Raw genomic sequence first — 27,686 nt, 5'->3', positions numbered from 1 at the left:
GTACAGTCCGATTCATGGGAGTGCCGTGAATGACTTTCGTTCGCCTCCTGCATTTTCTAAATTAAGAGGAAAAAAGCATTGCATAACCAGAACCAAGAAATTATTGCAAATGTTTATTACTTCATGAAGCGACAGGCGAAAAATAGATATGAGTTGTGTGGAATTGTCTTCATTAATAACAAACATTCATGAAGTACGAGAATAAGTTGCGGAAGCGACACGTTGGATAAATAACCGAAAGAATAGATATGCTGAAATAAGAAAATACGTAATTCGATAATCTACGAGATTCGATCCGATACTGTGGATTGAGTCTCGGCGTAGCTCAGTGGTTAGAGATCCTAGTGCGTGTAACTGTGATTCAAAAGTTCGATACCCGGCCCCGGAGCGAATTTTTCTCAATTAATAACCTGTGGTAATTCGATAAACCAAGCAAGACACTTCATGTTCCAAAAGTCTTAATGGAAGCAGATGAATATGAGAGCTTAATTTAATGATTTAAATCACGCGTAGCATGTGTTTACAAGGAATGATAATAGGTCACGAGAAAAACCGTCGATTCGTTTCTTGTGTTTTTCAGTCTGAGCCTGATAGTTGTCGAGCTTGATGGATGAATTTTTTATACCGTAATAATTCGTACACCTGTCGCACCCGCCGTTAACCGACTTAAATCTTTATTTATTAAGACGCTCCTATTATCAACTACGCAACGCAAAAAATGTTTAATTTTTTCACTATCTTCTTAGTATGTGTAAGCAATTTCGTTTCTTCTCCAATAACAAACAGGGTCCTTTTTCTTTGTGGCGGTCTTCTAGTCTTCTTTCCCTCATAACTTCGACATTTTTCAAGATAATACATTTATGACATTTTACATGCAAGTGCATGCATGTCATACTAGAGAACAAGCCCTGTCTTTGGCACTGTTTTACCATTTTAAGCTATTTTTAATTAATATTTTTTACGTAAAGTTAGCAATTACTCGTGGCAAAAGAAAAATATTTCTTATTTATATATTTATCTGGTAAGAGCAGAATTTCTTAACACACATTGTGAAGAAAACAGAGAAGAAAGCATTTTAAAATATTCAAAATCGAAAAAAATATCGGAGAAACCAATTTTCCCTGCAGAGATAGCAACAATTGAAAAATAAAATTACCATTCACAATACATACTTAATAGATTCCAAAAAAAAAACTGTTTATTAATCTAGAAGTATTGCCTGACGACTATACTAAATTCCAACACAATATTCATTGCTGATATGTAGAAATTATATTTTTCGATTTTCCTAAATTCATACCATGGAAATGTGTTACATTCACATACCTTTTTAAATGCATATGTTAATTGTGTTTTGTCTGCGTTACTCGATGCTTTCTTTTTTTTTTTTATACAATTCAGAGTAGGCTACTGAATCTGCCATAACCTATTGAATTCGCACAAATTTTATTAACCGTAATTTTCGTCTTGAGAACACTTCTGATATCAAATTTAATTTCTCACCCATTTTTGTCCGACTCTACCATTTGGGGATGGCGTCAACTATAACTATAGACTGTTCCCGAAAATCGAAAGTGCGTGAAGTATGACCTAACAAAATAAAAGCGCGAGCAGTTCATAACAAGTCAGTTTTTGTGAAGCAGCCATGAGCGAGCAAGGAAGCCAGCCTTCGAGATTTGGGTTCGACACGGGAGTGAACTTGAGTAACTGTAGCAGCGCCCAGGCGGTAGCAACGCGTCCAGGAGACTTGGGTTCGACACGCGAGTGAACTTGAGTAACTGTAGCAGCGCCTAGGCGGAAGCAACGCGTCCAGGAGACTTGGGTTCGACACGCGAGTGAACTTGAGTAACTGCAGCAGCGCCCAGGCGGTAGCAACGCGTCCAGGAGACTTGGGTTCGACACGCGAGTGAACTTGAGTAACTGTAACAGCGCCCAGACGGTAGCAACGCATCCAGGAGACTTGGGTTCGATACGCGAGTGAACTTGAGTAACTGTAGCAGCGCCCATGCGGTAGCAACGCGTCCAGGAGACTTGGGTTCGACACGCGAGTGAACTTGAGTAACTGTAGCAGCGCCCAGGCGGAAGCAACGCGTCCAGGAGACTTGGGTTCGACACGCGAGTGAACTTGAGTAACTGCAGCAGCGCCCAGGCGGTAGCAACGCGTCCAGGAGACTTGGGTTCGACACGCGAGTGAACTTGAGTAACTGCAGCAGCGCCCAAACGGGTAGCAACGCGTCCAGGAGACTTGGGTTCGACACGCGAGTGAACTTGAGTAACTGTAGCAGCGCCCATGCGGTAGCAACGCGTCCAGGAGAGTTGGGTTCGACACGCGAGTGAACTTGAGTAACTGTAGCAGCGCCCAGGCGGTAGCAACGCGTCCAGGAGACTTGGGTTCGACACGCGAGTGAACTTGAGTAACTGCAGCAGCGCCCAGGCGGAAGCAACGCGTCCAGGAGACTTGGGTTCGACACGCGAGCGAACTTGAGTAACTGCAGCAGCGCCCAGGCGGAAGCAACGCGTCCAGGAGACTTGGGTTCGACACGCGAGTGAACTTGAGTAACTGTAGCAGCGCCCAGGCGGAAGCAACGCGTCCAGGAGACTTGGGTTCGACACGCGAGTGAACTTGAGTAACTGCAGCAGCGCCCAGGCGGTAGCAACGCGTCCAGGAGACTTGGGTTCGACACGCGAGTGAACTTGAGTAACTGTAGCAGCGCCCAGGCGGTAGCAACGCGTCCAGGAGACTTGGGTTCGACACGCGAGTGAACTTGAGTAACTGCAGCAGCGCCCAGACGGTAGCAACGCGTCCAGGAGACTTGGGTTCGACACGCGAGTGAACTTGAGTAACTGAAGCAGCGCCCAGACGGTAGCAACGCGTCCAGGAGACTTGGGTTCGACACGCGAGTGAACTTGAGTAACTGCAGCAGCGCCCAGGCGGAAGCAACGCGTCCAGGAGACTTGGGTTCGACACGCGAGTGAACTTGAGTAACTGCAGCAGCGCCCAGGCGGAAGCAAAGCGTCCGGCAGTCTTTGGTTCGGCGTGCAGTGAACTTTATCTGAAAGTCTTGAGTTCGGAGTTCAGTGGACTGTCTCTGGAAGTCTTGGGTTCGATATACTGTGAACTTGAGTGAATGAGCTAGAAGAACTAGCCAAGGCAAACGAACTGTGAACTAGAGATGGGTAAAAAAATAACACAACAGTTATTTTGGAACTGTTCCGGTCTCGGAACTGTTGCAAAAATGAACACTAGGTCGGAACCTCCTGTTCCGAAATAACAGTGTTCCGACTCCGAGCTGCTCACTTGCCCAGCTGTTGCGAGCTCGCAGTACCGCGTTGCACAAGGTATGTTCCGACTCCCTCGGAACTGTTGCAAAAATGAACAGTAGGTCGGGACCTCCTGTTCCGAAATAACAGTGTTCCGACTCCGAGCTGCTCACTTGCCTAGCTGTTGCGGGCTCGCAGTACCGCGTTGCACAAGGTATGTTCCGACTCCGAGATAACAGTCGGAACGTCGGAGCTTGTTCCGATGAACCAACGATAGCAGCAGTTACACTGTTCTCGTTGTTCTTTATGTTGTACTTGGAACTTCGTTGGATGAAGTTGGTATTTGAAACTCTCACGTGGTTGGAGGGGGGCGCAAGGAAATTGAAATCCTTGCGGTGGCGCGAACTTTAATATCAACATTTGTAAGACTGGCCAATCATCTGTAATGTTATAGAAAGTATTTAATAATCTGTAATATTCATTCCCGCTTTATGGTTTATTTCACCATTAGTTGACTAATTCTGTTTTATAAACATTCTACAAAGTCATAAAGTACGCATACTATTATTAATTCATTGATCAGCTGATTCTATACAAAGGTTAAAGTCGTAAATGGTAATGTGTGGTTTAGTTACAATGTCTGTATGTCGTTTGTTGAGGTTAAGTCTGACAAGCACAAGTTTTTGTGCTATCTTCTCTGTTATCAAAGAACGACAAAAATGTTGTAGCATTATTTGTTGGAAACTACCCATATAAGTACTGATTTGGAGATCGATGTTTAATGCGAAGTTTAAATTACACTTTGGTAAAGATGCGATTCCAACATTTTACTAACCCACTGCGGGGTTTCCAGGTTTCTGTACTGCCAATATATATCTTTTTTATTTATGAAATTGTAATATTTATTATTATTATTATTATTATTATTATTATTATTATTATTATTATTATTATTATAACTGTGCATTAAGAAAAGTAAAAATAAAAATTAATGATTTTTTTTTTATTATGTAAGAGAGAGAACAGAAATTACATACCATATGTTTTAAATGTTATGTTATTTTTTTAGTTGGCTACCATGTCTTTATAACTTTATGTACGAAAACAAAGTGTTGTATTCTGTCCTTGTAGTCAACAGCTGTGTAATTACTAACATTAAGCTTTTGAGTTCTGTCCGCATGCACAGCAATTTTCCAAAATCGATTCGAATGTGCATTGCAGTGCCATCTATAGATAAGAATGTGTACTATGTCATGCCTATGAGTGTGAGCTGCATGGTGTTATTTGTCTATGGTGAAGAGGGAGGGTACTGTACCGTTCGTTTGAACGACTCAACGACTCCGACTCATCACCACTGGTGACTGTTATTTCGGAACTGTTATTTGGAACATAGTATTTTTTCGGAACCGGAACCGTCGGAACTGTTCCGGGAAAAGAACAACTTCGCCCATCACTACTGTGAACTGAGAACTGACAGTTTTGTTTTTTAAATAGTACTTTGTGAACATTAGTTGAGATTAGGAGTACATTGTTGTCCTCAGTAATCGACGTGAATTGTCATTGTCGTCTGTGGAGTGCAATAACGAATACTGTGTTGCTGTGTGGAGTGGAATACCCATTGTTGACGGGAATGTTAAAATTCAGAAATAGAAAGCCATTATTGTTTTGAATTAAAAGCCACAATATTTTGTTTGATTTATTTATACGGATATTTTTGTGAATGTTTAGTCATATTAATAACAACATAAATTACCTATACTCATTACTATGCTTAACTTCGCAAGATATGTGCCTGGCATCCTTTTGTAACTAAAGCATAAAGGCGCAGGGAAAGGAAGAACTAAGGAGAAAGACACCAAACATATGTAAGGAAGGGGTAGGATTGAACAAACGAAAAGGGAGCTTCGGCTCTACAGAGCTCGGAAAACTTGAACCGAACATAAGGCCTCTGACCGGTTTTCAACAGACTCGGTTATTTTAGTTCACATGCTTCATTTCCACGTACTGCTGGATGCCTAAGGAGTAGGGAGAAGTTCATAGTAAATATCTTGATATCCCCTCTCATGTTCGAACACTGCACGACACTAGTGCATACATCCGCCAAACGTATGCTTGTTTTTATAATGAAAACTGTAAGCACAATCGTCTTGATGTTCTCGACTTGAAGACAGCCACAAGCACCGCATTCCCATAAGTATAATTTCTTCACGACTTTAATATATTCCATTCCAAATTTAATTTTCAATATCACTTTCACTTCTTAATACTCATTTAACTTATTTTGCAGAACATTTTCACAAAAAATAGCATCAAGTCAGAACATCGAAATGACCGTGTCAACCATCTCTCACGATGTATCTGTACAACAATATCCACAGCACATATTAATTCTGTAATTATTTTAAAATAGAATCAACACTATAAGATTGAATTAAGTGGTTATTATTTTCAGTCTGTGACTTTACATGCCATATACAAGGTATAATTCCTTTATACTACATAATTAATTATTTGTATAAACGTTTTCGTCGCTCTTATCGCGACATCATCAGATACATTTATTATCTTAGATTTTCAATATGTTAACCTCATTTTAATTCTTGCGTAACAATCAAATATCAAGTTAAAAGTAAAACTAAAAAAAAAAAATAAGAGTTAAAAGATAAAAGTACAAATATTTAAAATATATATCAGATGAAAGTGCAAATATTTAAAAATATAGGGGAGATTTGGGTAGTATCGGACATCGGGTAATATCGGACAGTGTGTTTCTTTCATCTACCTCCAGATGCTAGTACCTGAATGACATGGTTACATCTCTGTGATGTCGCATACAGAAACTTAACTATGTTATTCAGGTACTACCATGTGGTGGTAGATGAAAAAAACGCACTGTCTGATGTTACCCTATGTCCGATACTACCCAACTCTCCCCTATATCAAAGTCTTCACCTACGTATTTATAATCTTTTTTAAATATATCTTGTGATTAAAATGCAAATATGGTATATTAATGTACATGAAGACTCGTTTACAAAACCTATACATGATACGGTTTGTTTCATATCATATAAAATCTGTTGTATATTGTATTTGTTATTGTGTGTGAACATTGTGTTATGGTATTGTTAAAATAACAACATAAATAGTGCAATGTATATATTTAATTAATGTTAGTTAAATTAATAAATGTACAATAATTCTTCTAATTTAATAGCACGTCAATATCAACTTATAGCTAACAACACGTAACTTAAAAATTATACATTTTCGTTTTTTGATTTTATTGAATTTCTCACTTTAAAATCCCAAGATATAATATTACATACAAATTGTTTATAAATATCATCCTAAGTTAATTTAATTATAATCCGTAATGTTTCAATGTAACTTATATAAACACTTATAAAACCTTCCCTTTTCAGCGTTGAAAATTTCTGGTGACGTATTATCACACTACACTTCTTCTAGATAGAAGATTACCTTCAAAGATAAATACAAAAAGTATTACGTAAGTCAATTTATACGTCCAACTTAATGAATCCTTGGTCACTCAATTTAATACACGCATAGTAATGTCAATTCAATGAACATATTAACATTGGTTCATAATTTAATAATGAAATTGACATAAAAAATACTTATACCTTTCTAGTTATACCACACCACTGTTCCTAAATAGAAGACATCAAAACTACGCAAATAATACAAACTATACATTTATTCAAATTCATTTAGATTATCAAATGTACAATAATTCTTCCGATGCAGTAAGCACGACAACATCAACTTATAGCTAACATCATCAACTTTATAATACTAACATATCAGAGCTAACAAATATTTAATGTTGTCATCTGTTAAGGAGCAATTGTATGGTGTTTATGAAATATCATCAAAGTTTTCAAAGCTAAAAAATGAAAAAGATACGAGCTTTTGTGCAAATATCATTATTAAAATTATGAATCAAATGTTAAAATGTTCATTAAATAGAAATTACTACATGTATATTAAGTTTGACATATAAATGGACTTACGTAATACTTTATGTATTTGCCATTAAAAGTTGTCTTCTATCTAGAAGATATGTAGCGTATTAATACGTCGCCAATAGTTCTAAGTGCTCAAAAAATTAACGTTTATAAGTATTTATATAAGCTATATTGAAAATTATGGATATTACATATATTAAAAAACCTTGGTTGATATTAGAAACAATTTATATATATTACATCTTGGGGTTGTAAAGTGAAAATTCAATAATATCAATAGACGAAAGTATATAATTTTTAGTTTAAAATATTGTGAAAACATTTAGTCGTTGATGAATTGGGTAATTGAGATAGTTATTAATTAATATCAAATCTAAAAGTGGCAGCAGTGATATCTTCGTAGACCAGGACAGATTCCCAAACTTGCATTCCACCATGTATGTTCTCATTATGTTTTTATATTTTGTTCTAAAATCGCTTAACTGACTAAAAATTCTTTCGACTTATGTATTCGAACAAGGAAAAACCACCCTCGACATTACAAATGCTGCCAATTCTTCAAAAGAATTTGTGCCACGATAATTTAATATCTCACACCAAAAACTGTTAAAATTGTTACTAAAAAAGAAACACCAAAAATAAAAATAATAAACGCTGATTTCAACTAGACAGCATTTGAAAAGACTTTTCCAATATAAACTAAATAGCTACTTTTTCAACTAAACTGTAATTAAAAAAAGAAACAGATTTAGTCGGAAAACAACCAAGCTAACAACACTGGATAGGAATCATTGTGATTACTACAGGGGGATTAGTTTGCTTGGGAATATTAGAGGAGGAGCAATAACACGCAAGGGGCATGAACTGATAATATCGAAGATAGCATTCATTCCTACCGGCAGCAGAGATTAACTCGGTGAGTATTGGTGTACAACACTCATGTTAAAATGTTACTGGGTCATTTGCAGAATTTGTATAACAAATGACGTCCATCAATTCATACCCTTCCCATTATTGCATTTATAACGATAGAGTTATAAATGTCTAACAGTGAGTAGTTTCAGTACTAATGTAGTAAAAGTCACAAGAATTATTTCCTTCATGTGAAATATTTCACGAGAATAAAATAAAATTCTCATACTGACAGCTAAAATGCAGTGTCCATACTAGTTAAGTTTTTAAAATGGAGCATGATTATGTCCAGATAAGGTTTGTTTAATAATGTAATTGAGAAAAAAAATAAAGAAACATTTGATATCAAAACTTCTTCATTTATGTCTCAGTTTATATTTCCTTAAATATGAATGCATAATTACTCTAATCCAGTAAGTGAGTCAGGTCTGTTACACTATTCTGTTCCTATGGATACACAGTTGAAAAAGAAATCCCACAGATGTCAGCACAAGCCAAGATGATGCACAAAGACCCATTTTGATTGTACTGCTATGTTCACTCATTTTGATTTGGCGAGTTTGTGTGTCATACTCTTGCTTTGTGTTTTAGTCTACGCGTGCATTTTTACTCTGTCAGATCTGTTTTTGTTGTGTTTTCCACAAATAACAACATATAAAGTCAAGATCAGGAGGACATAATAGTACACGTGTCCAGTAGTTAAGTTGCTATTTTGAAAATATTTCAGCAAAAACATTTTAGGTTCGCACATGCTTGTTTGCTTTGTCATGTCCGTTACCTGTCAGATCTGTTACTCCGTCATGTCTGTTACATCATTCAAAACAGTGCTGTAAAGCAAGGTGAGTGTACAGTGTACTATGGCAGAGACATTGTACTGTATTAATACATCCAGAATATGCAATAAACAGTACTTTAATTTTGACGTTCTCAATCGTCCATTTACAATATTTTTTTCAATTTACCCTAGTTTGTTTACAGATTCGCGGCAGCCGTTCTGTGCCTCGGATCGCAAACATCCCTGCTCACAAAGTAAAATGTCATTCTTAAAACTTGTATTATAAATACCTATTTCGCAACACCACAATATTTTTCTAATGCCAGACAGGTATCAGGCGAAACCAGTACCAAATAAAGTTCATAAAACCACCCAAACTTGCTGACGATTCTACAGATCTCCGTTGAATCAGATGTGCCACTATTACTTCAGCTCTTTTATCTTCCAGGTACTGGGAGCGCCTCGATAAGAAGTGAGATATTATTCCAACCAGACTTTGAGAGGATCAAAGAGTGCAACGAAAATGGAACCAGTATTTGCCTGAACTGGTTCAAAGGTACCCAGCTGCAGGCGTCGCTGAGAGCGAAGGACAGTTCAACTCAAGACAACGTGTCCTGCTCGGAGATAGTCCTCAAGGGGCCGCAGGATCGGGAGATCAGCGCCTGTATGGAGCTGGACGGCGCTCAGCTGTACGGAGGAGGCATCAAGGGCTTGCAGTACTGGCCCTCGCAGCACAACATCAAGGACCACGTAGCTTACGTCACGGGCATGGACTCCAACGAGGGCGTGGTGGAGCCCTATTGGCTCACCTCGTCGGGGATCGCAGTTTTCGTGCCCCCAGATGTTCCCCTGTTCGTCTCTCAGAACGAGACACACCTGTGTCTTGCCGCAAAGGTATGTGGTGTATTAGATTTGCCGAGTGTTTATTTATGATAATCTGTGTCACCAAATTGCCTTATATTTTCTCGTTATTCGTTTTACGCGCTTTTTAACAATTCTATATTCTGTCATGTTGCAAATAATAATACTCCCATTTATATTTCATCTCTTTAACAAACGAGTCCGGCAATTGATTCTGACGAATTTGAGCGTGCTGTTCTGCAGCGACTATATGTTTGTTCAGTCAACTGTCCGAAGACAGGTCTGACCCTCACCATTTATGAGGCAACTAGGCCAGAAGATAATGCTTTCCGTGCTAGTTAACTATTTTAACTAAATCGGCAGTAATACATTTCCTGTGTAGGCCTGCTACTCTGCAGAAGACATTAAATATTCCGATTGTTTGAAACATGAACTGTAGGCCTATGCAGTACTTTGTAACAATTATTATTGGACGCGAGATGTTGGTAGTAATAAATCAATATGCCTGGGCCAAATTTTAATATTTTTATAAGAGTACAATATTCATTTGATGCATCTAAGTCGATGAACGTTTCAGGAACTAACCCATCGCTCTGTATGTTAGCATTTCGTCTCCATAGAGCCCTCCTTACTCATATATTTCCAAATGGCTAATATTAATGTCTCAACTGTGTCTTAGATAGAATCGCCATACTTGCCCGATGACACCGGAGAGGTGAGTCTCCAGTACCACCTGTGTTCGGGCAGTGACCCGGTCACCACACACATGCACGCCACACAGAGCTTCCTGCCTCTCCCACGCGACATCCCAGCCGAGAGAGTGTTCCGGCACCCCATCTGGTCCACGTGGGCGCGATACAAGAAGAACATCAACACCTCCATCGTCAGTGACTTCGCTGACCAAATTCTCCACTACGGCTTCAACAACAGCCAGCTGGAGATCGACGACAATTGGGAGACGTGCTACGGCTCTGCGGAATTCGACGACAGCAAGTTCGAAGATCCAAAGGGACTGGTTCAGTCCCTGAAGGACAGAGGCTTCCACGTAACCCTGTGGACGCACCCCTTCTTTAACTTAGAGTGCCCTGCTCGTGAAGTCGCTCTACAGAAACACTATTTGTGCACGGGCACGAACAACTCGGAGGCGCTGACCATCTGGTGGAACGGCGTCGCCAGTATGATCAACATCACGGACCCAGAGGCGGCGACGTGGTGGGCGGACAGGCTGGTGAACATCATAGACAGGTACTGAGGAACAACACTATTGTGATACAGAAGAGTTCATTAGTAATCCGGTTAGCACGTCTGACCGTGAAACGAGCGGGCTCGGATTCAAATCCTGGTTTGGGAAAATTACCCGGTTGTGTTTTTTCCGAGGTTTTCCCCAATCATAAGGTGAATACCAGGTAACCTATGGCGAATCCTCTGCTTCATCTCACCAAATACCATCTCCCTATCATCAATTTCATCGACGCTAAATAACCTAGTAGTTGATATAGCGGGGATCGAACCCGCGCCCGAGCGCAAATTCAGATCGGCAGGCAAGCTCCTTAACCGACTGAGCCACGCCGGTGGCTTGTATCTTTGTTCTGGCAATAGAGTATTATTATTATTATTATTATTATTATTATTATTATTATTATTATTATTATTATTATTATTATTATTATATGCGGAGACTAAGAGGAAGGCAGAAAATAGGAAAGGTTGGAAAATGCTGGGTTTGCAGTGAAAGACCTGCCCTTGAGCAGAACATGTATGTATGTATGTATGTATGTATGTATGTATGTATGTATGTATGTATGTATGTATGTAGAGATTGCCTGGAATGTTGTGGCTGAGAACAGTCGCTATTTGAAAAGACTAGTCGATTCCATGCCCACTCGACTGCAAGATGTGATCGAGATGGGAGGAAGATGGACTAAATATTGAATCATGGCTTTTTGTTTTTTGAACGTTTAATTTTTTTTATGTTCTAAGGCAGCCGCCAGTAAGCTTGTTTTGTTTATGCCATGAAAAATAAGTTTATTGAGAATAAAATCTTAGTTTCTTTCCATTTGCAGCCATAATGTATTAATAAATAACGATAAAGTCATGGCATAATACATTCATGAACCTGATGTTAATTACTAAAACAATTGAAGAGTCCACTGCAAGAATGATGGATGTCATTTGGAATATATTTTGCAGGAGAAGCAATTGAAAGTTTGAAATGCTTAGCGCTCAAAGCTTAACTGTGATTTTCCGATCATTACTGGACAATGACTATCAGTGTTAATGCCATATAACTCTGTATGTGCATTCTATATGTCTTAAGCTATGCATTGACAGTCTTGGTTCATTTTCGACAAGAAAGTGACATCCATCATTCTTGCAGTGGACTCTTCAATTATAACAGGAGTAATTATATTTTCTCTCTCTTAAAAAAAACATAAAAAGCACTAGTTGTGTTCGAACGCACGACCTCACGAATACCACCCCAGAACGCTACTATTAGACTACGCTAGAAAGTAACACACAAGAATCTTTAATTATAACTGTAGATATCACACAACGTGGTCCAACAACATGTAACATTGCCTGTCTCCGAATTGTAGCGAAGAGTCCACACCTGTGGAGTAACTGTTAGCGCGTCTGGCCGCGAAATTAGGTGGCCCGGGTTCGTTTCCCGGTTGCGGCAAGTTACCTGGTTGAGGTTTTTACCGGCGTTTACCCTCAACCCATTACGAGTAAATCCTGGGTAACTATCGGTGCTGGACCCCTACTCATTTCACCGGCATTATCACCTTCATCTCATTCAGACGCTAATTAACCTAAGATGTTGATAAAGCGTCGTAAAATAACCTACTAAAATAAAATAAATGTAGCGAAGATACCCGTAAGGAACTTTGCTTCTAGAGAGCGGCCACTTTTTCTTTTGACAGATGTACATATTTGTTGCTTATCTGTGGACAGGTACAATTTTGATGACTTCAAATACGACGCTGGCGAGGCAGGATATCTGCCCGGCTCCCCCGAGGTGGGCAGACTCAACGCCCCCATCCGCTTGCAGCCCAACGTCTTCACCACTCAGTACGTGCAGACAGTCGCCAGCATCAGCGACCAGAAGGCTGCGGAGGTCAGAGTGGTGTACAGGAACCAGGGCGAACCTATCTTCGCCAGGATGTCCGACAAGGCGTCCACCTGGAATATCGGGAGCGGACTGAAGTCCCTGGTCACCACTCTGCTGGCCATGAACATGGTGGGCTACTCCTTCGTCATGCCTGACATGGTGGGAGGCAACGGATACGGAAACTTTCCAGACAAGGAATTGTTCATCCGATGGCTTGAAGCAAACACGTTCATGCCCACCATACAGTTCTCTTTTGTACCATGGGACTACGATGATGAGGTATTTTAGTCTTCACTCAATTTACATGGTAGTTTGTGGTCAACTAAAGCCCGGGTCCCTATGTGCGTGTTTCCTTGCTGGTACGCTGCTGGCTCCCGTGTTTGTTAAGGCTCATTCACAATGAAAATTAAACATAACGTAAGCGTTACCATAAGAATGTAAACGTTACGGTAAAATCAAGAAATCATACCATCATTTACGATGGGAACATAAATATAACAGCAAACATACTTGGTAACCATGCAAACATAACAACGACGCAATTTCCTCATATTCTGTCGTATACTTCAGCGCTCCACGATTGTGTTCTGTTTGCAAATCACGTAAGCATAAGCATGAAAGTTTGGAGTTTGCAAACTTTCATGTTAACATCTTACGGTAATATTTATGTCAATGCTTATGTGAATCATTGTGAATGACCAATTTGGTAGCCTGGGTGCAAACTTCTGTGTTTATGTTACGGTTATGTTTAATTTTCATTGTGAATGGGCCTTTACGGTGTTGGTTACCGTTCATACGCAGCTGGCTCTTTTCACAGTTCAAATTGTAAAATCATCTGCTGCTGCATCCGTTGTCAACACTCATGATGAAGAAGAAACTAAACCATAAGTGAAAAGCAACTGAAGTCGTACATTAACAATAGTAAATGTTGTAATGAAGTAATTAAACAGAATTGTAGAACAGCTAAATTCCGATATTTATAATTTCTGTACTCTTAGAAAGTACGGAATACAGAAAAAAACAACGTACCTACTTGGTAACACGATTCTAGCATACAAGCCAACACGAAAAACTGTAAGCAACTTAATCTGGAAATCCAGCATGATGTACTTGTTTTTTTTTTTTTTAAGATGGGACATGACAGGAGCATTGCGATCGGAAAAACAATGGCTGTTGCTGTGGTAACAACGGTTGAGTTGCCAAACGTACCATTCTCATGTGGCGAGTGCTTAATAGCTCTCTTGGCGACATTTATTGTGCACACAATGTTAGAATTGGAACGTTTCGTGTTTGATTCTCTGTCGATTTTTGTATTTTTTTCTTACCTTCGCGTCAATGTCTTAACGTCAGTCATCTTAACATCAATTGCTAGATTCCATCAGCTGGCAGCATGGTAGTCCATATTGGCAACATAGCACTGTAGTTCCAAGTTCGGCCGCTTAACTGTCATGTCCCATCTTTCAAAAAAACAAGTATAACTAACAAAACAACCAGCAGTTGGCAGGATTTATAGCAAGCAAGTACCCAGAACTGCCATCAACGCTCCCAATCTTTTTGGGAGGGGTACATTACGACCCTTTCCAATGCTAAGTACAGTTAAGTGAAAATAAAAGAAGCCTGCAATAAACGAGGTTTCGTTATATCCAAGAAAGGCATCTTCTGTGTACTTAATAAGATTGGTAAAGCTCGGATGGAATTAATTTGTATCATCTCGTGGGGTGCGGCGACTTGTGACGGGGGTGGATTTGCTTGCTTTTTTCACTCTGGAATTAATCCCATCCGAGCTTTGCCAGTATTATTAGGTACACACAAGATGCTTTTCTTGGAAATAACGAAACCACTTTTTTTTGCAGGCTCCTATCATTTTCATGTAACTGTACTTGGCATCGGAAAGGGTTGTTATGTACCCCTCCCAAAAAGGCTCGATTTTCTTGGGCATTGCTTCTGTGATACACTCACTCACTCACTACTGGCCTGTCACCTCTCGGCGCAATTCAGCTGTCGATGTGATTCCTGACGCACATTACGTCATTCAAATTCGTTATCAGAGATCGGAAACAACCCTCTTTGTACAGATTTCCCAGTGAGGCATAAGACTAACGATTTTATCGCTCTTTAAAATGAACCGTCCTCAACCATTCCGAACCAGCACACCTCGGATCCAACAGCCAGTATGGTTACCATCCATTAGTTCATGGAGAACGGCCATATATATTACTAATAGGCCCCGGGAAAAGTATTGCTATCAGCTTAGTATGCAACATTGCATACCTGCTTTGAGAGGGATGGGGTAAATAACTCTAGACAGCGTGACGTTGGCAGCGTCCTTTTGACTGGTTTCCAGTGATTAGCTATGAAGCTTACAAAGTGCAATTCTAATTTTATTCCCATTAAGAGACCTAAATATTTCATTGTACTTGACATACTGGTAATAATATTATTTACGTATTGATGCGTTGCAATGAATTATGATATGCATGTGCAAAACATGTATCGTGTATCATATTCGGATAACGTGTTTCAAGAAACTTAGCAGATTTATTCATATAGCTAGCAGCATAGTAACACATTCTGAATTGCACACATAGCACTATCAAAAAGTTCACATATGGTGGAATAATTAACCCTCTCTAACACTTCGCTCATTAAGAGATAGGGTCTACAGCAACATTCCGCACTAAGGGCAGCCACAACCACATTTGCAACGTGACGTCCAACGGAGTCCATGCTTTCATCTATAGAAACCGACATCTTCTCATTTTGTAATTTACACTTCACTTCACTTCACGCAGACATTTCTCATATGCATGTTGCACATACTTCTTCCGCAGTGTTGCTTCTTTAGAAATTTGTCTTCCAGTGTACTTTTCTGAAAAGCCACGGAGTTTCGCGTTTTCTAATTTGTTTAACGGAATATTTGAAGCAATAAACGCGTCACATACATAATCGTAAAATGATCGTTCAAGTAATTGTGAAGGAGATTCGTGCTGCACCTTGCTTAAATTCTGTTGTCTTTTACATGCGCGTTTATGCTTATTGCTATTTATATGCTTCTTAACGTTGCATGCCATGTCGGCTGCCAATTTCACGTGACACAATTCACAAAACAGTTCTTACCGTGGATGGAAAACACATTTTATTGACGAACATATTTCCTTAGTGCTTCTATCTTGCGTACTTTTGGTCTCGGCATTCTGAAGACCCGTGTTCATTTACTTTTGACTGCGTTGTACTAAGCTACGCCGGCACTACTACTACCTGCACAGTGATGCGTGCAAGAGTCCTCGGTTCATAAACATTAGCTATACTACATCGCGCGTTTCCCTGTAAGCAATACTTTCTCCGGGGTCTAATTATTAATCATATAATATTGTGATGAAATAATATAACGAAAGTTAATGATGTTCCAGACGGTAGAGATAGCCAAGAAGTTCACATCGCTGCACTATCAATACTCCGACAAGATACTGGAACTGGCCAGGAAGAAGGTGGCCGACGGCACCCCTATCAACCTCCCTCTGTGGTGGCTGGACCCCACCGATGAAGAGACCCTAACAATCGATTCTGGTAAGTGAACAACTGAAAGGAAAATGAATTATATTTCTAAATTGCCTTAAAAAGTCCAAATAATTATTGTAAATTCATCTACGAACAATCGATATTCGAATAATAGTCATTAAGTTTACCCAATTCGATTACAAAAATCTGTTTCTTATAACTTTTATTGCTTTGATATTACCATGCTTATCAAAATTGATATAATATTCAAGTTCATTTGAATGTAATTTAGGCCTATTTCAAAGCCGGTAGAAGTTGTTCGAAAATGAAATATAGCCATAGTTTACAATAAATAAAATGTTCCTCTCTCTGAAGTGACAGTAACAGCGAAACAGGCAGCATTTGCAGTCAATTTTGTTCTTAAGCCAAAATTCACTTCTGTTCGTCATCACTAGGGCTAGGATTTTGATGAAATTGCATCTTTTTTCTAGTAAACCAGAAACATAGCTGCTTTAGTATTTATATGTTATGTGATAAACTGAGTGTTTTAAGACATATTGGAATTTTTTTGCATTTTTTTGCCTGTTTCGACTCATAAGTGCATATTTTATTTTATTCGGTCATTTTTGAGTCATCATTTAATTTTGGCCATAAATCCCCATTATTAATGTATTTCCTTTGTTGTTAATGTCGTTAATGTTTATTTCCTTTGATATTCTCTTTACATATTTTACGATGAAAGAGTAATGGCACGGAGAAAAATTCTCTCCGGCGCCGGGATTTGAACCCGGGTTTTCAGCTCTACGTGCTGATGCTTTATCCACTAAGCCACACCGGATACAACCCCGGCGTCGGACAGAATCGTCTCAAATTAAGCTCCAACTCTTGGGTTCCCTCTAGTGGCCGCCCTCTGCACTACGTCATAGATGTCTATGAACGTAGGACCGAAGTCCACACATGTGCTGAGGTGCACTCGTTATGAGTGACTAGTTGGCCGGGATCCGACGGAATAAGCGCCGTCTTAAATCACGAAGTGATTTACGCATATCATATATATTATTTTAATGTACCCGGGTTCAAATCCCGGCGCCGGAGAAAATTTTTCTCCGTTCCATTACTCTTTCATCGTATGATGACGCAGAATATCTGCATGGAAATATCATATGTACTTCGGTACATTATATATGATATGCGTAAATCACTTCGTGATTTAAGACGGCGCTTATTCCGTCGGATCCCGGTCAACTAGTCACTCATAACGAGTGCACCTCAGCACATGTGTGGACTTCGGTCCTACGTTCATAGACATCTATGACGTAGTGCAGAGGGCGACCACTAGAGGGAACCCAAGAGTTGGAGCTTAATTTGAGACGATTCTGTCCGACGCCGGGGTTGTATCCGGTGTGGCTTAGTGGATAAAGCATCAGCACGTAGAGCTGAAAACCCGGGTTCAAATCCCGGCGCCGGAGAGAATTTTTCTCCGTTCCATTACTCTTTCATCGTATGATGACGCAGAATATCTGCATGGAAATATCATATGTACTTCGGTACATTAAAATAATATATATTTACATATTTTGTTCATTAATACTAATTATTTTGTATAATATTTTAATCGTTTATCTACACAAATATTGCCATTTTAACGTAGTATACCTCTTATAATTGATCAGTCCAACCACCCCTTCTATATTCAACATTAAAACCAGAAACCAGTTCCGATTCACCCTCAGCAAAATTAAAAGGAGTGCGATTGGTTTCAGCCAAACAGGAAGTAAATCAAATTATTGACAAGAAGAACGTAAAAAAAATATTCATATGTGAACCTCAAAATCATAAAATCTTATTAAATTATAACTACATACTAAAAAGATAATAAAATTAAAGCTAATCTAACCTCATAAGAAATTGTTTCAGCACTAGCACCTAATAATGAATAGTTAGAATTACATGATCAACCAGCAATTGTAACAGTGTATACACCCAAACTAGTACAACAAAGAAAAAATAATAAACCCGATTCAAAATAAATAAAACCAGCAAAATAAGGAATTATAAATCAAATCATCAAGTACACATAGGCCTATAATTGAAAACAGTACAGTTTAATTATAACAATGAAAACAAAATATTCCGGATAAGAGTGGCCTTGTGGTGGGTTACATGGAAACTACATCAGATAAAATAATTAATTAAAGTGTACTGTCTTCAATATTGAGCGGGTTTATTACGTCCATGATTGTAAACTGAAAATATCTTCTAAACTCGTTCCCAGCGAACTATCACCGGTCTTGGAGGTAAAGGCAAACCTGGTGCATTTCCCTAAATACTGACAGCCTTGAAGGAGCTCTTAAAAATACTTTGGGCACGCCAACTAATTCGATGCAATAATCTGTTACTGAATACTTTCTCTGTGCTTAGAACCAGTTTATTTGCTGTCGTACATACGGGCGGTGGTAAACTGCACTGATTTTGAATGTGGTAAATTGCACTGGATGCTGTAAATTGCAGTTCTTCTCATTTTATTACGTTTTGCCCAACATTTTTGCTCGGTCTGTACACTCTCGACAGTTAATACATCGCCTTACTTGAATCTGATAGGGTTTGTCTTCATGAACTGACTACTTCATGCGTATTGAAACTGATGTTTGTTTTTGAACAGACTCCAGTCACTTTAGTTATGTGTACTCTAACGGTCGGAATGTCTGTTGCTACTCTTGCTATTAGTGAAAGGGGAAGAGAGTTACTCATTATTGACGATTTTAAATTTTACAAAGATAATGAACTTAAATCTGGTGAAGTGAAGTGGAGATGTACACTCCGAAAGTGTAATGCGAAAATATAAGAAGCAATAACATTGTTACAATTAAGTTAGTTCATAACCATGATAAAGAAGTAAATAAGTCAGAACGCCAAATTGTGAGTGCTATTGCATCATCATAGATGGGCATCGTGCCTCACTTGAGAATTAGTGCCTCACTGGCCTTCACAGAGCTTTCGCTCTGAGTGACATCATCTTCACAGTCCCCGTTCCTCCCTCACGCAGCTCCTAGGCGTGGGCAGGTTCTATATCAGTTTCATAAGCAATATCAGTGGTGGCATAATGGCATATCAAAGCAGTGTGTACGCGTTAGAAAATGATTATTTCATGAAAAATGGGAGGAAGAGTTTTTTTTTTTTTTGCTGTTTAGAAGGGGAGAACATACGATGTATGTTATGTTCGAAAATCCTATTACGCATTAATAAATTTAATATACAACGACATTATTCCTTATGTCATAAAGAACATGCTGAATTAGAAGGTAAGACAAATTAAATGTTATTTTTCGTACTATTCCGAAGAAAATTTATGATCTTAACATTTGCATAGTATACTAAATACGACATTATACCTTAAACACGCTGCATTAAAAGGTACGAGGAATTAAATGTTGTTTGTACGTATTATTTCCAAAAGAAATGTATTTTAAAAAATATCAAATTTGCGTAGAAAACGAAATATGATTTTCTGAAATTATTTTAGGTCGAGAACGTGCAAATCTATTAAGTAATTTTGATAAACGCCAGAATATTCAAGAAAATAAACGTAGACAACGTGATGGAATATTACTGGCTAGTTACGCAATTTCTCGCCTGTGATTTAAATCAATTCAATGATGGAGAAATAGTCAACAGGTTTATGATTAAAGCTGCCGAATTAATTTGCCAACTTGAATAAAAGTTTTCGAGCCTCTCGCGTTAACCAAGCGCTTTCCTAATAATTCGCCACTGACCGCCTTAGCGATTACGATAAGGTGACGCAGGTCACAGCAGTTTATATTTCCCATCCTACTCTGCAGTCTCCTCTCCTAGTAAACAAACTATTTCAAATCGAGTGCCTCACGTAACCGAAAATTGTGCCCATGTATGACGTAAACCAACGGAAGATATATCTTCGCGGCAGAGCAAAGTTATTCGGATAATATTCTAAGAGAACTTCCTTTCCAGAGTAATAATTCTCTTGACAATAATGATTTAAATCGAATAAAAAGAAATGTGTATAATTCACGCAGGAATATGTATCCGAAATTGCCAAGCAATCGTACTGAAACTCACGATATAATTCTTTCAAAGCGCGTTGTAATTAATAAAGGAGAAGAGTTTGTGATGCACACTGATAAGGATAGCGGTATTGTTATTTTTAGTTGTCATACAAATTTGGTACTTTTATTAAACTGTTTTTCAGTGTAGGTTGAAGTAACTTTCAATTACTGTGCTAAATTTTTCTGTCAACTGTTTACAATTCATCGCCCCATTAATTGTCACTACATCCCTTTAGTGTTCTGTTTACTTCCCGATAAAAGTAAAGCTTCTTATGAAAAAGCATTTCTTGCCATTTGTAGCAAATGTGAGGAGAACTTTAGTAAAAAAAATTTGAGACTGCTACAGTAATTTCAGATCTCGAAATAGCTATTCATGTTGCAGTGGAAAACGTGTCGGAAAATCCTGAAATTTTTCTGTGCAGATTTAACCAATTCATGGTGTAACAAAATTCAGGGGTTAGGTCTGGCATGTGAATACAAAAACAAGGTGTCTATCATTGGACAGTGGTTAAACTATACAGAGTGGGAGGTAATTTTTTACAATCCTTTACACACGTAACAGATCATGTCATTTGGGAACGTTTTGTCAAATAATATTTTTCCAAACGACCAATAGTTTTTGTAATATTTCGAGAAAACGAATGTTGCAATGTTGCAACGTTGTAGACAGTAGCAGTGTTTACTTCACGAGATCACTGCATCTCAGCATACTGAATGTTGTGAGATGATGTACACAAATATCGTTTAGTAAACAAAAACATCTGTTGAGAATGCAGTCAAATCAAAATTTATGTAATCGTAATATGTTAATTACATGAACTATGTTATTCGTTATCTATGACTATTACACTTTTACTACGTCACACTACTTTCGACCAATAAAACGATACGAAAGGACGTCTTTCAAACAATCATGGCCTCTTATCGCACAATTTTATCGCGTCCCTAGCATTTGTTTAATTTTATCGCGTCCCTAGCATTTGTTTATTTTTATCACTACCCTGGCATTTGTTTCTTTGTTTGCCAACATTTCAAACTGCACTGGTCTGGCCGTCAAAAAACAGAAAATTGCAAACCACTCCAGTCGATGCACATCACTTTCAAATATGACTCACATTTTGGCATTCAAGAACAAGAATTAATAAAGATCACTGGTCATATATGAAGAGCACCATTCGGAAATCCTGAATGAGTTAAGGGATACACCATGTACACCAACGAGTTCACTTCTTTTACGCACACGTCCAATATAACATCAACTGAACCACCAAAACATTCAAATTTGAAAATTGTACTTTCAATAATTGTTTCTTTTAAAATCATCCATGTTTATTTTTTATTCCATCATCGTTAATTAAAACGTTTCTTGTTTATTTCATCATCCCTAATTAAAACTTTTCTAACACTTGTTTATATTATTTAGTTATGTTTGTTATAGCTTCTGCTATATATTATGGATAGTCACGTAACAGAGATTGTTTAATACTAAGATTTATTGAAAATCATCTGTCAAGTGACGTTGATTACTGGGATCCGGATGATTGAAATGGAATGCAAATGTTTTAATAAAAATGAAACTGAATCAACAAAGCCTTCTTGACTAGTAACAGTCCACAGAGTTCAATGATGATTCCATAGTTGGCACAACTGATACCGGTAACAAGAAAACATCATCATAAAACACTACTGCCATCTAGCGTAATGTTGAGATGGTACAATGATACATTTGAAGACAGTTGTATTTTCGTAAGCCAATTAATATTTTATTGTAACTTTGTTACTTCTAATCTTTATATAGCCTAATTTCTTCTAATCGTGTAATAGTCAATTAAATCCCACTCGAGTTTTGATTTTCTCTAGATAAATCTGCTCGTGTTCCACTCGCAGATTTATCGATAAAATCAAAACCTCTAGTGAGATTACTGTTGATAAAACGTTCGTTATTGTATCATTTCAGCACTAAATTTAGTACGAACAAACACGTAGTTTCCGTTACATTTTAAGGCAATTTCTTCAATAATACAGTAGAATGAAAAATTAAGCATAAAACAAAATTAATCCTTTAAATACAGTATTATTTTACATTGAGAATCACACAGTTGATGTCACCCTAACTCAATTACAATACAATGTTTGGAAGGAATAAACAACTTTGAAACTAAATGAAAATGATACACATTAATGTGGGGTACACTGTTAAATTTCGTACACCATTCTCTTTAAAGGTATTTTCAAAGTCAAATTAATAATGTCCAGATACTCACGACTAGAAAACTGTGGCATCTCGTTGTGTTTCAACTGCTTCGAACTGCACGTAGCCTGCAACTAATGACGAAGTGAATGTAAGCGTATCGTCCGCACCATACACCTAGCTCGGCCACATGGTTTGCGTACGAGCTATTCCATCTCAAATCGACCGAAATATAGGGAAAATTGACCTTACAATTTCTAAATACAATAAAACTTTTTTACGTAGAAAACTGTGGTACAATGCTTTGTGCAAAGTTTGAGGCATCAGAACTTCATAGTGTTTAAATTAAAAATATTTAATTTATCGTATTTTCATAAAATTTGCAACTTTAAACTGTTATAGCTCCGAAACCCTTTCACCCAGTGATCAAAATCATGGTTTATTTTGATGCTGAGAAATTAAAGTTTATATTGACATATAAACAGATTTTCTTACTTTTTATGGAAATGGAGAAATTTAGATTTTTCCTCATTAAGACGCCTTTGCCAAGGAAAAAATATTTTAAAAATATATAGTTATATTCCGCATTGAAAGTATAAATAAACACATATTTTTTTATTGATGGCACGTTGATAAGAAAGTATTGAAAATATCAAATAGAGAAAATAAATAGTACGAGCGTGAACTAACCAGCTGACTGTGAGGTGAGAGCTAGCCGAGACAAGCAAGGCCAGGAGACAAACACGTGATGGTCGTCTAGCAGTCATGGCTGTGCTAGCTTTATCACAGGTTTTCATAAACACAGGAATAAAATGACGCCCAACGCTCTCTTATCTTCAGCTCTCGGCCAGTGCGTGCGGTACTGCGCCGTTCAAGTCCAGGCGTGTGAAAATAATAATGTATTTAATACCCTCGAAACTTATTGCCGTGACACTAAGTAAACAATGCCGAATCCCTCTTAATAATGCAAGGTTTTCTCAATATTTTTTTACATTTTTTACAAATGGGCAAAAAGCCTAAAAGTAAGTAAAATCAGATTATCTCTCTCTGTATACAATAAAAATAAGGATTACTTCTTATCATAACCTACCAAATGTCAGCTTCAAAATGAGCTCTCGTTCAATGTTCTGCAGTAAATGGTTCCAGAGTTCTGAGCGCTGAAAGAGGCTTGTTTTTATAAAATACACTAAATTTGTCGCTCAACAATACGAAAACCGTTTGACTTTCGATAGTATGTTTTTGAAAATGCACTCTCCTCAGCACCTTGTATAAATAGGGAAAAAATTAGAGTATGAAAAAATGCAAAGTTTTTTACTGATCGATTTCATATGGAATAGCCCGGGCGTATGAAACAGATTTGCCAGCGTGTCACAGCTCTGTTCCCATGCGATGTGTACACGACTATTAACGCGATTTATTCGAAATCTGTGTTATTTTCCATGCAAATACTACTGTAACATGGCCAACATAGCTTACTCTATCATCCTACATGAGATAAAAATCCAATTTTGAGCAGTTTCATGAAAAACTTAATCATAATTTCAAGTTAAATAGACCATTATTTTTTTCGAAAACCGCCCTTTTGAGAACAAAATATTATTAGACTTTCCTGTTTGTCATAATTCGAGATATCATATCCCCTTGGATTGTAAAAGGTTACCTTCCACTCTGTATATTCGGTCTGATTTACTTACAGCCGGATGAAGTAAGAGATGCATTTGTGTATGATCTGATTCACATACAGCCTGAAACTGAGTCTGTAGTACAGGGACATCATTTTATTTTTACTTCAATTTTTATTGTTCCTTTGTTTTTTAATGTACTTCACTCCCACCCCTTCTGCTAGTAAACTTCCACCCGTCCTCACACAGAACCAAAGCCGCATATGCAGTCAGAGACGTTCGGTCATAGTAGGCCTAAACAGTACTGAGTGAGTGAGTACAGTTCGTTCCAGAAATATGGTCGCATTTTCCAGTGAAGAAAGAGCATTCATTATTGAATCATGGGTATTTTCGTCGTCTGGTTAAGTCGGATCCCGGTTTCCCTCACCAATTTGTACTGGCCTCTCTGTAAAGGCTAGTGGCTACATAATATTATACATAACCACTTGGACGGACAATAGATAGCATATCTGAGTAAGTTTATCTGTGCTGATCGGACAGAAGTGAAGATTGAATTTATAGTACGTAAGGTAGACCTACTCTGTTACAGAGTAGGTAGAGAACAATTTCAACATGAGCAGGATTATGCCTCCCCATGTGGCCTGATTTGAGTGCTCTGCATTATTTCTTTTGGGGTTATCGTAAAACAGTTGTGTTTGCTAAACATCCTACAACAACAGAAGAATTAAAGAATTACATTAAAGAAACAATGCATTCAATTTTCGAAGATATGCTTAAAAACGCCTTCGATAATGTGCACAAAAGAATTGAAACCTGTATCGAAATGAACAGTCACCATTTTCAACAGTTTGTTTAAATATCCAGATTTTGATTATATTTCAATTTAAATGCACTCTCCATATTGTATGTTAATGTGTTGTACACAGTATACTATACATTGCGTAATGAATACGTCCGCCTGGATATTTCAGTTAGTGAATAAAAAACACTTATTGTTAATACTGTACTATATTATATAGCGAAATTTATAAACTTGTAGTTGCTATTTGGGAAAAGGAAATTGTATCAGAACAATGGAAGGAGTCCATAATTGTACCTATTTTTAAAAAGGGGGACAAAACCAACTGTGGTAACTTTCGAGGAATATCACTTTTGTTGACGTCGTACAAAATTTTGTCCAATATCCTTTTGAGAAGATTAACTCCGTACGTAGATGAAATTATTGGGGATCATCAGTGCGGTTTTCGGCGTAATAGATCGACTATTGATCAGATTTTTTGTATTCGACAGATAAAGGAGAAAAATGGGAGTATAAGGGTACAGTACATCAGTTATTCATAGATTTCAAAAAGGCATATGACTCGGTTAAGAGGGAAGTATTATATGATATTCTTATTGAATTTGGTATTCCCAAGAAACTAGTTCGATTAATTAAAATGTGTCCCAGTGAAACATACAGCAGAGTCCGTATAGGTCAGTTTCTATCTGATGCTTTTCCAATTCACTGCGGGCTAAAGCAGGGAGATGCACTATAACCTTTACTTTTTAACTTCGCTCTAGAATATGCCATTAGGAAAGTTCAGGATAACAGGCAGGGTTTGGAATTGAACGGGTTACATCAGCTTCTTGTCTATGCAGATGACGTGAATATGTTAGGAGAAAATACACAAACGATTAGGGAAAACACGGAAATTTTACTTGAAGCAAGTAAAGCGATCGGATTGGAAGTAAATCCCGAAAAGACAAAGTATATGATTATGTCTCGTGACCAGAATATTGTACGAAATGGAAATATAAAAATTGGAGATTTATCCTTCGAAGATGTGGAAAAATTCAAATATCTTGGAGCAACAGTAACAAATATAAATGACACTCGGGAGGAAATAAAACGCAGAATAAATATGGGAAATGCGTGTTATTATTTGGTTGAGAAGCTCTTATCATCCAGTCTGCTGTCCAAAAATCTGAAAGTTAGAATTTATAAAACAGTTATATTACCGGTTCTTCTGTATGGTTGTGAAACTTGGACTCTCACTCTGAGAGAGGAACGTAGGTTAAGGGTGTTTGAGAATAAGGTGCTTAGGAAAATATTTGGGGCTAAGCAGGATGAAGTTACAGGAGAATGGAGAAAGTTACACAACACAGAACTGCACGCATTGTATTCTTCACCTAACATAATTAGGAACTTAAAATCTAGACGTTTGAGATGGGCAGGGCATGTAGCACGTATGGGCGAATCCAGAAATGCATATAGAGTGTTAGTTGGGAGGCCGGAGGGAAAAAGACCTTTAGGGAGGCCGATACGTAGATGGGAGGATAATATTAAAATGGATTTGAAGGAGGTGGGGTATGATGATAGAGACTGGATTAATCTTGCACAGGATAGGGACCGATGGCGGGCTTATGTGAGGGCGGCAATGAACCTTCGGGTTCCTTAAAAGCCATTTGTAAGTAAGTAAGTAAGTACTGTACTATATTTAAGAGTGAATAGAAACCGAAAGAAAATTATAAAAATCAAAATCGTAACATTTACTAGTTTACGTAAATAGATGTAGGTACTACCTACTTTTCTTCCCTCCTATACCTAGTAAATTGATTTGTTTTTATTTTACGCTAGTGTCATCAAACTCCGATCCTGGAAGGAGTAACAAACAGTGTTTTCGATCCTCATCCGTTAATTCAAAGGTATAGCCAGGTTAATATTAGAAATATTAGTAAAAATTAAATGATGTCCCTGTACAATTTTCTTCTTATTTAGGTGACAATTATATTGATGATGACTTGCCATTTCCATCGAATATGTGGGCAGCGGACATAGGTCGGACAACGAATGGGTGCGAATCTTTCCAATCGCATTTGAATTCTTCTTTTAATTCTCCTCATCCCTCTATACATATTTTTGTGGATCAGTTAATCAGTATTCAGACCGAAATTTACGTAAAGATCAATAGCATCAATAAATACACCACATTTAGGAAAAAAATTCACACAGTAAGAAGAAACAAATTTAAGTTGAAAGACAAATTTCTGATTACCAGGAAGGAAAAATTGATCGATTCAGATTCATAAAAAATACATGTTACCGTATAGCTTTGCCAAAGTACAGTACAGTATTAGTTCTGAACAAGTGTTTAATAACTGAGGAACAAAAAAAAAAAGTTTTTTTTTCTTTGTCTCAGAAAGGAAAATATGTGATTCTGATAGTATTTTTCTCCTGAATTCAAATATGATACCGGTTTTTCCCCATCACGCAAGATTCACAGGCGTTTATAATTTCAAACACTTCAATAATTTCTACATTCTTAACTACACAATATTCAAACATTCTGACTCACCTAGAAAGTAAGAAATGACGATTTTCTGCTATATTTCGCCTGTGA

The 27,686-nt window shown here is 37.8% G+C and overlaps 2 protein-coding genes across 3 annotated transcripts in view; one reads left to right on the top strand and one right to left on the bottom strand.

The window, feature by feature from the left end:
* The window catches only part of LOC138710354 (myogenesis-regulating glycosidase-like), a 78,722-nt gene that overhangs the window by 42,783 nt on the left and 8,253 nt on the right, over positions 1-27,686 (top strand). For both annotated transcript variants that reach the window (XM_069841190.1, XM_069841191.1), the window contains 4 exons: positions 9,389-9,834; positions 10,481-11,046; positions 12,757-13,192; positions 16,324-16,480. In XM_069841190.1, the coding sequence (XP_069697291.1) occupies positions 9,389-9,834; positions 10,481-11,046; positions 12,757-13,192; positions 16,324-16,480 (1,605 nt within the window). The remainder of the gene's footprint in view (positions 1-9,388; positions 9,835-10,480; positions 11,047-12,756; positions 13,193-16,323; positions 16,481-27,686) is intronic.
* Positions 22,801-27,686, bottom strand: part of LOC138710351 (probable ATP-dependent RNA helicase DHX34) — a 142,482-nt gene continuing 137,596 nt past the window's right edge. Inside the window, exon 20 of the mRNA XM_069841186.1 lies at positions 22,801-22,818. The gene's annotated coding sequence lies outside the window, so the exon portion shown is untranslated. The remainder of the gene's footprint in view (positions 22,819-27,686) is intronic.

This window comes from Periplaneta americana, chromosome 12 (assembly GCF_040183065.1).
Source record: "Periplaneta americana isolate PAMFEO1 chromosome 12, P.americana_PAMFEO1_priV1, whole genome shotgun sequence".
Taxonomy (NCBI): domain Eukaryota; kingdom Metazoa; phylum Arthropoda; class Insecta; order Blattodea; family Blattidae; genus Periplaneta; species Periplaneta americana.
This window is presented reverse-complemented; position numbering and strand designations above follow the sequence as displayed.